Source organism: Lonchura striata, chromosome 13, assembly GCF_050655825.1.
Source record: "Lonchura striata isolate lonStrDom1 chromosome 13, ASM5065582v1, whole genome shotgun sequence".
NCBI lineage: Eukaryota > Metazoa > Chordata > Aves > Passeriformes > Estrildidae > Lonchura > Lonchura striata.
This window is the reverse complement of record NC_140715.1, coordinates 16,846,517-16,860,442: the sequence shown is the minus strand read 5'-3', so window position 1 is coordinate 16,860,442 and position 13,926 is coordinate 16,846,517. Positions and strand designations below refer to the sequence as shown.

The following is a 13,926-nucleotide window of genomic DNA, read 5'->3' as shown; positions in this document are numbered from 1 at the left end:
GGGGCCGGCAGGAGGAGGAGGATGGAGCCGGCAGGAGGAGGATGGAGCCGGCAGGAGGAGGAGGATGGAGCCGGCAGGAGGAGGAGGATGGAGCCGGCAGGAGGAGGATGGAGCCGGCAGGAGGAGGAGGATGGAGCCGGCAGGAGGAAGAGGATGGAGCCGGCAGGAGGAGGATGGAGCCGGCAGGAGGAGGAGGATGGAGCCGGCAGGAGGAGGAGGATGGAGCCGGCAGGAGGAGGATGGAGCCGGCAGGAGGAGGATGCCGGGGCCGGTGTCCACGGCGGGGCGGTGCGGGACCGGCCCCGGCAGCTCCGGCAGCTGCTCAGGGTGAAGAACAGTACATTGCTATTACTACTGTTATTATAACCGTTATTACTATTATATCTATTATTTCTATTATTCATTCCTATTGTTATTCTTCACCACCAAAATCGTCAGCAGAGCTGCTCCGGAGCGTTCCACGCTGCTGATCCACTGCCGAGTTTGCTGGAAAATTGGGATTTACATTCGCAGGGCATCAGAAATCTCCTTTGACACTGGTACTTTTCTTGCAGCTTGAAAGGGATTTTTTCTCTCCTTCATTAAAAGCCAGCACAGTTGACTGCTCTCAGTGACAAAGCTCTGAGGGGTCACGAAGGCAATTCCTTCCTTTGGAGATTCCCACAGATAACGATTTGTATGATAGAAATAATTTCATTTGGATCAGGATTTCTGCTCAGTAAAACCCAGAGGGATTCTGAGAACTGCTTGGATTCTGGTGAAATCCCACTGGATGCCAGTCAATACTGTCCAGCTGCAATTATGAGGTCAGATATTTTCCCCTCTTCCCTTTGCAGAGGATTTTAAAACTGGGATGTGCAAACAAGGCCACTGTCACATACTCCGATGGGAGCCTGCTCTGCAGCTCCTTGAATACAATATCTTTTGCCTTCTTGCATAAATATTTTAATTACTAATTTGCTGGTCTCATTTAACACAGATTTGGCATTTATCATTTGAATTTAAACTTGTTAAAATTGACGATTTTCTTGGCTACCTATGTTAATAATTTAAAGGAAAAGCTCATTATTAAATTATTATGGGTAATTATTTTGTAACTAGTGTGGAAATTGTCATTTCTGCAGCCTTAAAAAATGCTGTGAGGAAGCACATGTGGATCAATATGGATCAAATCCCAGGAAATGTAAAGATGAACAGGAATAAAGTCTTATGTAGAAATGTCATACAGATGGGGGAAAACACTAAAATTAGAGAATTATTTTCTACACTTGCAGCTATAACGAATTGGAGGCTGCTGATTTCAGGGAGTCAGTCCTGGGCAGAAAACCACTCCTGCTCTGACCCTGTAATGGTGCTGAGGAGGTTTATTCCCCCTGTAGCTCCAGACTTGCCATCCCTGCCAGGGCATTCCTGGTGACACAGCAGAGGTGTAATTCCCTTAAAATGGGTGTTTTTAGGTGCCAGGTGTTACTGATGTCGGTACGGCCTCTCCAGCATCCCCCATTTCTCAGGATGCGGCCGGCGGTCCCTGCAGCTGGAATCAGCCCGGGCGAAGCTGCGGAGAACAATGAGGCGGAGCGGAATGCCCTCGCCGCTCCCAGCAGATGGCCCTCACGCTTTTCTCGTTTCCCTCCCAGCAGATGGCCCTCACGCTTTTCTCGTTTCCCTCCCAGCAGATGGCCCTCACGCTTTTCTCGTTTCCCTCCCAGCCGCTGGAAAGGCTCCGCAAGCACAGGGCTGCGAATCCTTCCCGTGGCTCACCCCGGGATCAGCCGGGACAGACATCCCTGAGTGCCCCTCTGGGCTGAACCTGAAGGAGAAGTATTGTAAATGAACCCAGTGGGAAGAAATGACGATGTCTGATTCAATTCAGAAGGCTGAAACTATGCTAAAATGCATTAATATAAAAAGGAAGATACTAAAACTACGTACTACTTTCCTAACTCTAACACAACTGGTGATCCTCTCTGAGAGTCCAGCCCCAGGTGGGTTGGGTTGGGTTGGGTTGGGTTGGTTGGATTGGATTGGGTTGGGTTGGATTGGATTGGATTGGATTGGGTAGGGTTGGGTTGGATTGGGTTGGATTGGGTAGGGTAGGGTTGGGTTGGATTGGATTGGATTGGATTGGATTGGATTGGATTGGATTGGATTGGATTGGATTGGCCACCAGGCTCAAACAATCCTCACCAGAATCCAACCCAGCACTCACCCCAGGTAAACAATTCTCCAGACACATTCCACATAGGAAAAACAAGGAGCAGAAATAGAAATTGTTTTCTCTTTCATTCCACTCTGTGCACCTCTATGAAAAATCCTGAGAGGGAGAGAAATGTGCTGCCACAGAGAAGCACCGAGGGACTGCAGGAGGGGGCAGAGCCGGGTCTGGGGCTGGACCTTGCACATGTGTGCTCCAGACTTGTCCCAAATCTGCACCTGGGCTCCGTGTGAGGCGGGCTGGGCTCTGCAGGGCTCCGTCAGCCTTTGCCTCTCAGCAGCTGCCAAACTCTGCCAGCCACACTTTTACACTTTCTGAGAGCCAGGGACAGCTCGGGAAGTTCCGAATCAGGCAATAATTAATTTTTCTGTTGATCTCAGGAAAAGAAAAAAAAAAAACCAATTTTAAAAGGACACTTACTAACTTCTCACCCTTGATATTTCAGTTTCAATTTTATGTTGGTGTTATAATATTGAGAAATTCAAATAGAACTTCTCAGCTTGCAAAATAGTGAGTTCCTGAATTTTGGCAGTAGTTTCAGCCAGCTCTTGATCCCGGATTTCCCGATGTTTGCATCTCCCTCCTCGTGCCAGGATCATTGTCCCTCTGAGAACAATCCCGGATCTGGCTCTCTCGTTCCGAGCTGTTGTGGGAGTATTTCAGTGCATTAAGCAGTAGATTTGTTTATGCACAGAAAGGTGCTGCCCAGCCCTCTCTGCTCTAAGCTTTTCCATCTGCATGGCCCCATCCTGACCTTGATCTGCCGTGGGGCTGTGGAGGGGCTCCTTCACCATCCAGCCTCGCTGGCTTTTCTGTCGGGATTAGCTTTAAGGGGCTTGAGCTGTTGAAGGGTTTTCCTACTGATAAATGGATTGAGACCCATATTTTCATCTCACGTCATCAAACATTCATCAGATACTGCTGGTCATTACCGACAGAGCCAGGTCTGACCTGGTGACCCCGCAGTAAAAGGTCCCATTAGCAATTTCCTTAAACTGTCAAGTCACGGCGTGACACAAATGAAATGCAATGGGATTGTTTTTCTTCCACAGGTAACGGCAGTGGGCTCCTGCCTGATTTTCATTTACTGATCTGTGTCACCAGAACACTCTGGTAGAGTCTTTGTGCTCTCATGTGAGACATTTGAAGAAATACGAAGATGGGGTGCAGTGCACAGAGCACTGCCTGGTCCCCTCAGGCACCCCGAAGGATGTTCCCCTTTCCCTGGCCACGCAGTTGTCACCTGTCCCCATGAACAGGAGAGCTCCAGGGGCAAATCCCATCCTTAGAGCACACACCCCCTGTGCCAAGACAGATCCAGGCTGTGCCTGTGCTGCTCTCTGTAAGCAATAAGGGCAGAGACTGACAGGCATTTAGGAAAGCTTCTCTGGCTCACATCACACTGTACTGTTCTTTTAACCAGCAATTTTTGTATCCGAGTTCTTTCTCTCTTCGCAGAATCATTTGAAGAAATAATGTGTGAGGGGGAAAAAAAATTACCTCTGGCAGTCGTGTTATAATGGCTCTGGTGCTGACAGCCCTTTGGGAACAGTGGCAGCAGCAGGGTAAGTATATATGACATCTTTGTAGTGATAAAGAAACAAATAAATGTTCCCATTAACACTCCATCAGGTCAACAGCTATTCCAGACCAACGCGATGCTGAGGAACGGGCTTGATTCATATCAGCTCAGACACACTCCTCCTGCAGCATATCTTCTGGAAGGCACATAAACCAGGGGTCCTGCTCTGGCCAGGTGGAGTCATTAAAGAATCAGTGAACTTTTTACAAGTTGCTTGAAATACCCTGGCTTGAATCCAGCTCCGGTGTTGCTGCTGTGTCTGTTTAACAGCTCCTTCATCATGCCATGACAATGACTCTGCTTCGGTGCTGGAGGAAGTTGTTTCTCCATACATCGTTTGTAACACATTTTTGGGAGGCTCCTGAATGCTTCACTTCCTAAGCCCTGCAGTGAGATCAGTGGGATGTGAGCCTTGCCATAAGAGGCTGCTCGGGAAGCAGGAGCAGCATTTGTGGGTCATCCATAATGGATGTGTGTGCATATGGAACAAACACACGTGCACGCAGATGTCTGCTCAGAGAGGCTGCCCCTTCCCTGGGCAAAGTCAGCAGGAGCTGAGCTTCACTAAGGACCTCGATGTCTCACCCCCACACGAGGCTTAGTTAATGAACAGCAACTTCCAAAAAATTTCTGTGTGCAAGAATGTTTAAACATGCTTTACCGCTGTTGAAATGCAGATTTTAAAAACAGGTACAAACTTTCTACTAACACAAAATAACCCAGAGTTCCCAATGAGTTCCCCTCCTTCCTGTCCAGTTGTCCTTCTACCAGAACTTTTCTTTTTCACACAGGTTGGATATTTTTAACAAAAGGTCCTGAGAAGGGACATGAGGAAAATCCAGCTTGGTGTCTTTGGTCTGCCTCGAGTGACAGAGATCCTGGACAAAGATAAAAACAAAGAAATCCCCTGATCTGGATCAACGAAACCGGGATTTGAAGTACAAGTTGCCCAAAACTCTGGAAAGTCAATGTAAACATGAGTGTCTCTCTGTATCTTGAACTTCATTCCAAGCAAAACACTCCCAAGATGTATTCAGGTAAAATCTCACTGCTCAAAGGCATGGCTGTGGCTCCAGGCAGAATTCTGAGCCAGATGATGAACTTAGTTCTGCTCCTGCTGAAGTCACAGGACCTTCTGATATTTATAGGAATGCCAGTGGAAACAAATTTCCAAATGGCCAGCACAAAAAGAGCAGCCGCATCCCAAAAAATCCAGTCCTAGACATGGAAATCTTCATGCTTGCAACCCAGCAAGTATTGAATATCCAATTCCCCACTGGGAAATTGCCTAGGATTTTGGAGGGCACCCTTCAAAAGAGCTTGTGCACCTTTAAGTCCGAGATTCAAAGTCCTCATTAGAGTTTATGAAAGTGTTCAAAAGGAGATATAGATTCCAGAGCCGCTTAAATACTTCTGATAATATTCAGTCTTGATTCAGCAAAGCATGTGACAACTTTAGAGGTATTTAAATCCATTCCATGTAATATGCTTAAACTCATCCTCTCAGAGGGAGGGAGCCTCTGGATTTCTCCCTTCCCTCTTCAGTGGGAGACAAGTATTTATCTCTCCCTGAAGCCAATAGCAGTTGAGATGTTTAATGCTTTGCTGAACTCACAATGTAAAAATCATAGCAAGATTCTGTGTGATAAAATAACTGCAGTCTGTCCAGTGGCTGCCAGCATCAACAAATAAATACAGGCTAGACTTAACTGCATGGCAAGCTTCTGTGAGTACTGCAGCGAACCAAAATCCTGCTCAGAGCCCCATCCAGCCTGGCCTTGGACACTCCCAGGGATTGGAATCCACAGCTTCCCTGGGTACCTGGGGCTGCACCCTCCGTGCTCAGAAGAGCATTTGCTGTCAGAGCTGGGAACGGGAACGGGGGTCTCCCGGTGCCGGGATACCGGGAATTGGGGTTGTGAAAGCCGCTTTCCTCCCCGGGGATGCTCTCCCTCGGGGATCCTCGGGATCCTTCGGACCGCCGTCCTCCCGGGATGTTCCACCTCGGGATAGTCGGTCCCTCCCGGGATCTCGCCTCCTTCCCACCCCGGGGATCGCCCCCTCGGGGTCACCTTTTCCCCGAGACCGACCTTCCCATGGGATCCCCGTCCCCCTGGATCTTCCCCCAAGGATCCCCGTCCCCCGGGACCCCCTTCCCACGGGCTCCCCCTCTTCGGGACCCTTCCCGGGACCCTTCCCGGTCTCTCCCGTTCCCGTTCCCGTTCCCGTTCCGGCGGGGCCGGTTCGCGGCGCGGCCGCCAGGTGGCGCTGTGGGCACGCGGCGCGGCCGCTCCGGCATCCCCCAGCCCCGGGGTCCCGGAGCCACCGGGGGGACCCGCCCCGATCCCCGCCCGATTCCTGCCCCGATCCCCGCCCCGATCCCCGCCCGATCCCCGCCCGATCCCTGCCCCGATCCCCGCCCGATCCCCGCCCCGATCCCCGCCCCGATCCCCGCCCGATCCCCGCCCGATCCCTGCCCCGATCCCCGCCCGATCCCCGCCCGATCCCCGCCCGATCCCCGCCCCGATCCCTGCCCCTATCTCCGCCTGGCCCCCGCCTGATCCCTGCCCGATCCCTGCCCCTATCCCTGCCCCTATCCCTGCCCGATCCCCGCCCGGCCCCCACCTGATCCCCGCCCGATCCCTGCCCCGATCCCCGCCCGATCCCCGCCCGATCCCCGCCCGATCCCCGCCCCGGGCCCTGGGAGCGCAGCTGGGCTTTCCTCCCTGTGCCTCCCCTCCGTGCAGCCCCATGGGGGGACGGACCCCATGTAATTTCAGAGCTCTGGTCACCCCTGAGGAGTTGCCATGGGGGGCTCCTGTCCCGGGTAGTGATGGGGAGCGCTGAGTTTGGGGGGTGCATCCTCCCGTCCTCCCTCTGGGGCGCTCGCTCCGCCAGCCTCTCGCTGCTGCCCGGCATCCTCCGCCCTCAGGCACCCCGAGGGGGCTCCCCCTTTCCCCGGCCCTTGAAGCAATTGCTCCGCTCAGCTCTTGCTGCTTCCCACCCGCAGGACTGAACCGCGACCTGGGGAGTGCCCGACACCCCATCCTAGCCAGGGAGTCCCCCAAGGGAGTCAGCAGGAGGAAGGTTCCTCGATGAAACCTTCCCATCTGGCTCACCTGCTACTGCTTCTTCTTTGTAGCAGGGTGAATGTGGGATGTTATCACCATCACGTTGTGGACAGGTCCTCTGCTGGTCCCAGAGGCATCCAGGCTCTCTCCTAAACAGGATTATTCTACTCAGAGTATTTTATCCCAGTTCCCAGTTCTCTGATCCTTTTCTCCTCTTCTCCCGGGAGCTAGCCAAGTAGGAAGAATAAAGCACCCCGAGTAGGTGAATAGTGCCATCACCTGCCAAGGCAGACACTGGATTTATCTGTAAGTCTTTGGATTGACACAGGAGCCCGTAAGGAAAATACTTATGGAAATCATTTTCACAGGGGACAACGTGAGTGAATTGTTTCCAAACCCTTGGAAAAGTGCAGGCACGAGCTCAGCACCTGAGTGCTCTGCTTTCAGCCCCACCTTGAGAGGAGAGGCTGCCTTTCCCTTTCCCCATTGTCACTGGTCAGGCCAGTTGTTTCTCTGCCTTCTCCTGAGAAGGGCAGGAAGGAGCGTGGTCCCTTTGGGGGTGGCCTCATCCAGCTGCAAAGGTCAGGGATGAGGGACCAGAAGGCTTTTCTCTCAGAAATCCCCACTTCCAGCTACTCCTTCCCTCCCTTGGGGTCTGGGCAGAGGGAAGCAAGGCCTGACCATCCCCGCGGTGCTGAGAGCCGCAGGGTGGGAGAAGAGGGACTGGAGGCAGGAGGAGGGAGTTGTTCTGGATAAACTCCAGGTCAGAGGAGAGAGGGGCCTTGGGCCCACTTGGAAATGGTGTCAAGAGAGGGGAGAGGCCTTCCCCTAAATAAGAGAGACTCCTGTGCTCTGGGACCTCTGTCTGCTCCCTCACAGATGTTACATTTATCCTCCAGAGTGAGGTCTTCTTCCACGGCCCCCTTGTTCAAAGGCCTCAAAACCACTTGTTCCCCAGGAACCCTGTGTTTTCCTACATAGGATGAGCAAGCCAGGGCCAGCCTTTCCCTCCTGTGCTTCCATCCCTGCTATCTGTCATGGCCAGGAACGCTGTGGCCATGTCCCAGTGCTGTTTGTGAGCTGCCTGTGCTGCAAAGTCTCAGCTCCTGGCTTTGTGCTGCTGGCCAAAATCCACGGCTCAACCCTGCAGCTCTTGCTCGCTTTGGGAGCTTCCTCACCTCTGGGAGCAAATCACAGCTGCAGGTCTGTGTGTGTTTTATTCTGTGTGGAATGGAGGGAGCATTTAACTCGGGCTTTGCAGGGACCCCTCACTGCAGCGTGCCCCAGTTTGCTCCTGCAGCAGAAGAGGGAAGAGCTGAGTCCCAGCCCTGAGAACTCCCCTGTGGCAGGCTGTGCAGCTCTGTTTGCCATACTGAGGGAAGGATGGACCCAGCTTCCCACAGGAATACGCTCCAGCCTCACAGCAGGCCTGGCAGGGACCTGTGTGCTGCTGCAGTCCCAGTGGGGTGGTGCTGGTCCAGAGAGCAGAACCAGGCAAGGGGCAGAAAGGGAATGCTAAAGGCAACTAGGAATTCTTTAAAATCAAAGCCCCAGCGCTCCAGGGTTGGCCTCTGCAGGGTGGATGGAGCACAGAAGTCTCCTTGCCTGCTGCCAGCTCTCTTCCTTTTTTTTTTTTTTTCCTTTTTTTTTTCCAAAGTCCTGACTTTCTCACTCTCACCCTGTTTCCTTTCTGCTTTTCTTTCACACTCCTCCTGTGAGGGTCGAGCCAGCGTTTAACTCTTTCATCCTTATAGCAATTTATTTATTTGCTTTGCGACTGCCCGTAAGCCCCAGGTGGGGCATCTCCCCACCAGCCTTCAGCTGGAGCTCCCTGTGTGCTGGGCACAGAGGCACAAGTCTCGTGTGAGGAGGAAAAGAGTGGAGAACCTGTCACTGTTAGTGCCGTGGCTGGCTGTCCCTGCCCGGTGGAGACTGCAGCTGGGATGCTTTTCCCTTTAGCATCCTGGAAAAGGCATGGAAACGGTCCCTGATCCCCTGAACAGATTTGAAGGACGAAATCTGCCAACTGCTCAGTATATTGATTCAAATGCATTATTCCTCCCTGGGCAGATCCCTGCCCTGGGAAAGGAGCAATCAGTGCAGGTGCAAATAGCTTTTAATTGCAGAATGTATCTCACCATGGAGGCATTTAGGCTGGATATGATACAACTGATACAGCAGCAGCCGGAGGAAGCCCAATGAGCCCGAGCTCTGCAGGAGCCAAACTGCTCCTATGCCGTACCTACGGCGTAAATATTCATGTGTGGCCGTGTGTCCGTGTTCTTCCACATCTCCCTGAGCTATGACACGCTAGCACCGTGTCAAGATTCAAATGGCATCTTCAGGGAATGTGAAAACTTGCTGTCTGTGACAGTTCCTGTGCGAGGATGCAGAATGCTGGCGATGTGGATGTTTTGTGTGTGGACTCGCCTGAAGCCAAGGATCGGGGGCAGTTTCTCAGCGCCAGCGAGGCTCTGGCAGCGGGCTCTGTGCCCGCTTCGCAGTCCGAGCTCTCTTCCCGAGGCTTAGCTGTGTCCCAGGCGGCTGTGCCACACAAAGTGATGTACAGGTGGTTGGGAGAGGGTGCTGTGTAGTTGGGCTGCCGTGGGGTGCCTCTGGAGCGGCAGAGTGGTGCTGACAGACGGCTCTGGCTGCTCTCCAGGCCCTTAGCTGCCTCCCGGCTGGGGGATGCAGCCCGGGGGGCTCCGCTGCCCCTCTGCAGCCCTGGAAGGAGCGGACAGCAGCCGCCCGCCCTTGCACCCCCTGAGCAGCACCTCCCGCCCCTCTGATCGGGGAGAGGGACATGAAGGGACACGGCAGCAATTCACAGATAGCCCAGACACTGCAGAGCTTGCCCTCCGCGCTGTGACATCGCCGCGGAGAGGGCGAGGAGCCCGGCGCGCCGGGATGCGCAGGGTGTTGTTCCATTATATGTGCAAAGATGGGCAAGCCTGTGTTTGGGGAGGCATAACCCAGACTCTCGGCACAGAGAGCTCCTTCCGCGGCAAGAGCCCGTGCGAGAGACGAGACGGGAGCGGCTCGAGCACCGAGCGACTCGGGCAGGGGAAGGATGGAGGGTGATGCGGGGACAGCGGAGAGACGCGGGACTGCGCCCGCTCGGCCGCGCCGCAACCGGCCCGGCTCTTCCCTAGCGAGGACAGGAACTGGTTTTATTAGAATTATTATTTTCCCTGAGAAAACAAAAATCTGACTTCTTAGCAGAAAAAAAAAAAAAAAACCCAAACAGAAAAAAAATAAAATAAAAGAAAAAAGAACTTCCACGGCGAGCTGTCCTGTTCGGAAATCGCGTTCTTGTGCCGCAAAGCAGCGCACGCTGCCGGGAGCGGGGCAGGAGCCGGCCCGGGCGGGGGATGCCCCACCCGCGCTTCCAGCGAGGGACAATCCCGGGCTCGGGCACCGGGCACGGGGCATCCCCAGCTTTGCGCACGGTGGGCAGCCGGGCGCTGCCGGCGGATCCCGGGGGCAGCGGGGAGGGCTCGGCCACCCCCGCGCTCAGCGGTGCGGGCCGCGGGCCGTGCGGGCGGTGCCGAGGGCCGTCCCCGGGCGGCGGCGGGCCGGTGCGGGGCCGGGCAGCCCCGCGGGGCCGTGCCCGGCTGCCCGCGGCGCTCCGAACAAAGGCGCGGCCGCGCCGCCCCGGGCCCGCCCCGCCGCCCCGGGGCAACTTTCCCCCGGCCGGCCGCGCCGGGGCGGGGCTATGCTAATGAGGAGGCGTGACCCCGCCCCCTCGGCGGCGCTGCGCCGGCTCCCATTGGCGGCGGCGGAGCGGAGGCGGGGCGGTGACGCGATGCAAATGAGGGGGCGTGCCCGCGGCGGCCCCGCCCCCCGCCCGCCGGGGCTGCGGGGCTCGTGTTCGGCGGCGGGGACAGTCAAAGTGGCTCCCATAGGGAGAGACGGCGAGTCCGCCCGGCGCTGCGGGACAGGGAGGGGGCACGGGGAGCCCCTGGGTCTCCCTCCGGCCGTCCGTCCGCGCCGCCGCCGCGGGTGCGCCCCTCTCGCTCCCTTCCCGGCGTGCGCCCGGCTCCGGCAACTCGCTTCCTGCGCGGCTGGAGGAGGGAGGAGAGAGGAGAGGAGCGGAGAGCGCTTCGGCTGGGAGAGGAGAGAAGAAAGAGGGAGAAAAGAAAGAAAGAAAAGAGAGAGGGGAGAAGGGGGGGGACTTGCCTCTCTTGTCACTGGAAAATGACACTTGATGTAGCAGAGCCTGCCGCAGCTCCCGTTCGTCCTATTGTTTCTTAAACTGCCATCTGAGATTTTTTTTTTTTTTTTTTGCCTGCTGCCATCCGAGGGGTGTCTTCATACAAAAGGGACTTCAAGTACTCCTCCGGCTTGCGAGCGCTGCGACCAGCCCCCAGCACCCCGCCAGCCCCTCCAAGCACCCAAACAAACTGCACACGCAGCAAACAGCAGCAACAAAACCGGGCTCTGATTGCCTCTGGATTTTTTTTTTTTTTTTTTTTAATGTGCGTGCCTGTGTTTGCTTTCTCCGACTTGCTTTGATTCCAGCGATCAGCTGCAGAGAGAGAGAAAAAAAAAAGAGAGAAAGAAAGAAAAAAACCCACATATAACAGTCCGCCTGGCGATTTTACCACTTTTAAAAATTTTTGAATAAAGGAGGAAGATTTGCTCTGTTGTTTCTGATTCATGTTTGGGATTCAGGAAAGCATCCAGCGGAGTGGGAGCAGCATGAAGGAAGAGCCCCTCGGCGCGGGGATGAACGCGGTGCGGACGTGGATGCAGGGAGCCGGCGTCCTGGACGCCAGCACGGCCGCTCAGAGGTAGGCAGGCTCCGCGCCCGCTCCGCGCCCGCGCCCCGCTCCGCGCCCCGGGGCGCTCCCCGCCCGCCGCGCTGCTCCCGCCGGCAGCGCCTTTCCCCCCGCGCCAACAAAAACCCGGCTCTGGAGCTCTGCTACCAGCAGTGAGTTTCGCGCAGATGTCGCCAGTTAAATATTTATCCCTATTGTCCCGTAGGAATGACTTTTTATTAAATAATGATAACAACAATAAAGAGAGTTTCGCTAGGTACCGATAGGTAGGTTTCATCTCTCTGGCTCCTTGTGTTCGCTCGGAGGAAGGAGTTTTCAAAACTATGTTTGTTGCTGATTTAGTCTTAAAATCTTCGAATGACACTTTCCTCCTCCGGAAAGCGGGTTGTGCACGGATGTATCCAAAATATATTTCTCTACCTCGCTTTCCTATTCTCGTCAGAATCAGCAGCTCCCCTTCTTCTCCTTCGATAAGTAGGGAGTTTGCAAAGCGTACTCCAGGAGAAATTTAATTTGAAGTCCCTTTGTAAAACCACTGTCTCTTATCTCAGATTTTAAAAAAGAAATCCCTCCAAATATAAGATGGTTTTGACGAAGCTGCACCCAGCCTCGTTTTCTTTCTTATTTCTCCTTCTTCCCATCCTCTTCCCGGGGAAAAAAACAACCCAAACACGAACCAAACCCTGATGCTGGATTCGCAGCTTGAGCCCTGGAGCCGGCATCATCCGGCATCAGTTTAATGTTGACATCTCCCAGTGTCTCCCATCTCGCCCTGCACCCCCCCCTTTGGAGCCCTCTAAGGAAGGGAAAGTTTCTGCAGGGACAACCCTGAAATATTTGAAGTTGTCTCCTGGGCTGGGTGTTTACCCACCGCTCCGGCGCGGGAGGAAAGGCTCGCAAGATAAGGCACATGGGCGCTGGTGTGACAGCTCCGAGCCGAGTTTGAGAAGTGGCAGGACCGATGCCGCTCCGCGGGGCAACGCGCCGGCGGCTCTGAGCGCGGCTGCCCCGCCATGCAGGGCCGGCTGCGGGCGGGCACGGCCCCCGGGGAGGGCTGGTGGGTACCGGGCCCGGGCTGGGGGGGCTGCTGGGGGCTTCGGGCTCGCCGCAGGACGGGATGGGGTCGGGGCTCCGCGGGGTTCGGAGCTGGAGTATTTCTCCGTGCCCAGAGGGAGAAGCCCCGGGGCGGCTCGGGGGAGGAGGGATGCTCTGCCCCGGGAGGGCCCAGCCGGGTCCCGGCGGGGGAAGGCACGGGCCCGGGAGGCGGCTGGGGGGTGCGTGAGGCCGGCTCGTCGGAGCTGCCGCTAACCCGCGTGTTTCTGGTCCCAGCGGAGTGGGTCTGGCCCGGGCTCACTTCGAGAAGCAGCCGCCTTCCAACCTGAGGAAGTCCAACTTTTTCCACTTCGTCCTGGCTCTGTACGACCGGCAGGGGCAGCCCGTGGAGATCGAGCGCACCGCCTTCGTGGGCTTCGTGGAGAAGGAGAAGGTGAGTGCCCTGGCGCCCCGTGGGGGCTCGGCCGCCTCTCCGGGGCCCTCCCCGCTCCGCTCCCTCGGGGCCGCGACACCGGCTCGTCCCGGGAGCCTCCCGGGCGCCTCAGTCTTCCGCTGTCCCGGAGGGCAGACGAGGAGAGGGTGTCCCTTGCTCCCTCGCTACGCCCGGGGCAGGGGACAGGGCTGAGAGCTGCCCCATCCAATCCCCGGGACCCCCGGCGTGCGAGTGATGGAGAAGCTCCATTGATACTGTTTTCCTTTTCCCTCCGGCCTCCCGTGTCGCCTTTGACTTCAGGAAGCCAACAGCGAGAAGACCAACAACGGGATCCACTACCGCCTGCAGCTACTCTACAGCAATGGTAAGGGCTGGGAGCCCCCGGGGTCGGCCCCGCGGCCGCAGAGCCCAGCAGCGCCCGGCTCCCCCGGTTCCCCCGGTTCCCCTCCGCTCGCTGCCGGCACACGGGCGGCCCCGGCAGGCCCGAGCCCTCGGGCGATCCCCGGCGCGCTGCCGCCGGCCGGCCCCGCTCCGCTGCTCACGGGGGGCTCTGCCTTCTTTCAGGGATCAGGACGGAGCAGGATTTCTACGTGCGCCTCATCGACTCCATGACCAAGCAGGTGGGTGCTGCGGGCCGAGCGGGGGGTGGCAGCCGTCGGGGCGGCCCCGGGAGCCCGAACCCGCCCCCGCGGCGGGGCCGCTCTGCCCGGCGGGGCCGGGACGGAGCCTCCGCCTCCCGCGGGCACGGCCGGGCTGCGGGGCGGCCGCGGGTCCCCGCGGGACCCTGCCCG

At 56.5% G+C, this 13,926-nt stretch overlaps 1 protein-coding gene and 1 long non-coding RNA gene across 12 annotated transcripts in view; both read left to right on the top strand.

The window, feature by feature from the left end:
* The first annotated feature begins 1,709 nt into the window (after positions 1 to 1,709).
* On the top strand, positions 1,710 to 5,510 carry LOC146766194 (uncharacterized). The gene is made up of 3 exons (XR_014958339.1): positions 1,710 to 1,985; positions 3,674 to 3,780; positions 4,589 to 5,510. It is a non-coding gene; the product is annotated as an uncharacterized LOC146766194 (long non-coding RNA).
* A 5,206-nt stretch (positions 5,511 to 10,716) lies between these two features.
* The window catches only part of EBF1 (EBF transcription factor 1), a 268,796-nt gene continuing 265,586 nt past the window's right edge, over positions 10,717 to 13,926 (top strand). For 10 of the 11 annotated variants that reach the window (XR_014958333.1, XM_021530736.3, XM_021530735.3 and 7 more), the window contains exons 1-4: positions 10,717 to 11,661; positions 12,979 to 13,135; positions 13,436 to 13,499; positions 13,700 to 13,755. Coding sequence is in view for 10 of the 11 variants with exons in the window: in XM_021530736.3 (XP_021386411.1) it covers positions 11,528 to 11,661; positions 12,979 to 13,135; positions 13,436 to 13,499; positions 13,700 to 13,755 (411 nt within the window). In the remaining variant the exon portion in view is untranslated. Of the gene's footprint in view, positions 11,662 to 12,647; positions 12,707 to 12,978; positions 13,136 to 13,435; positions 13,500 to 13,699; positions 13,756 to 13,926 lie in introns of those variants that run through there. The other variant, XM_085591461.1, reaches the window with a different exon arrangement.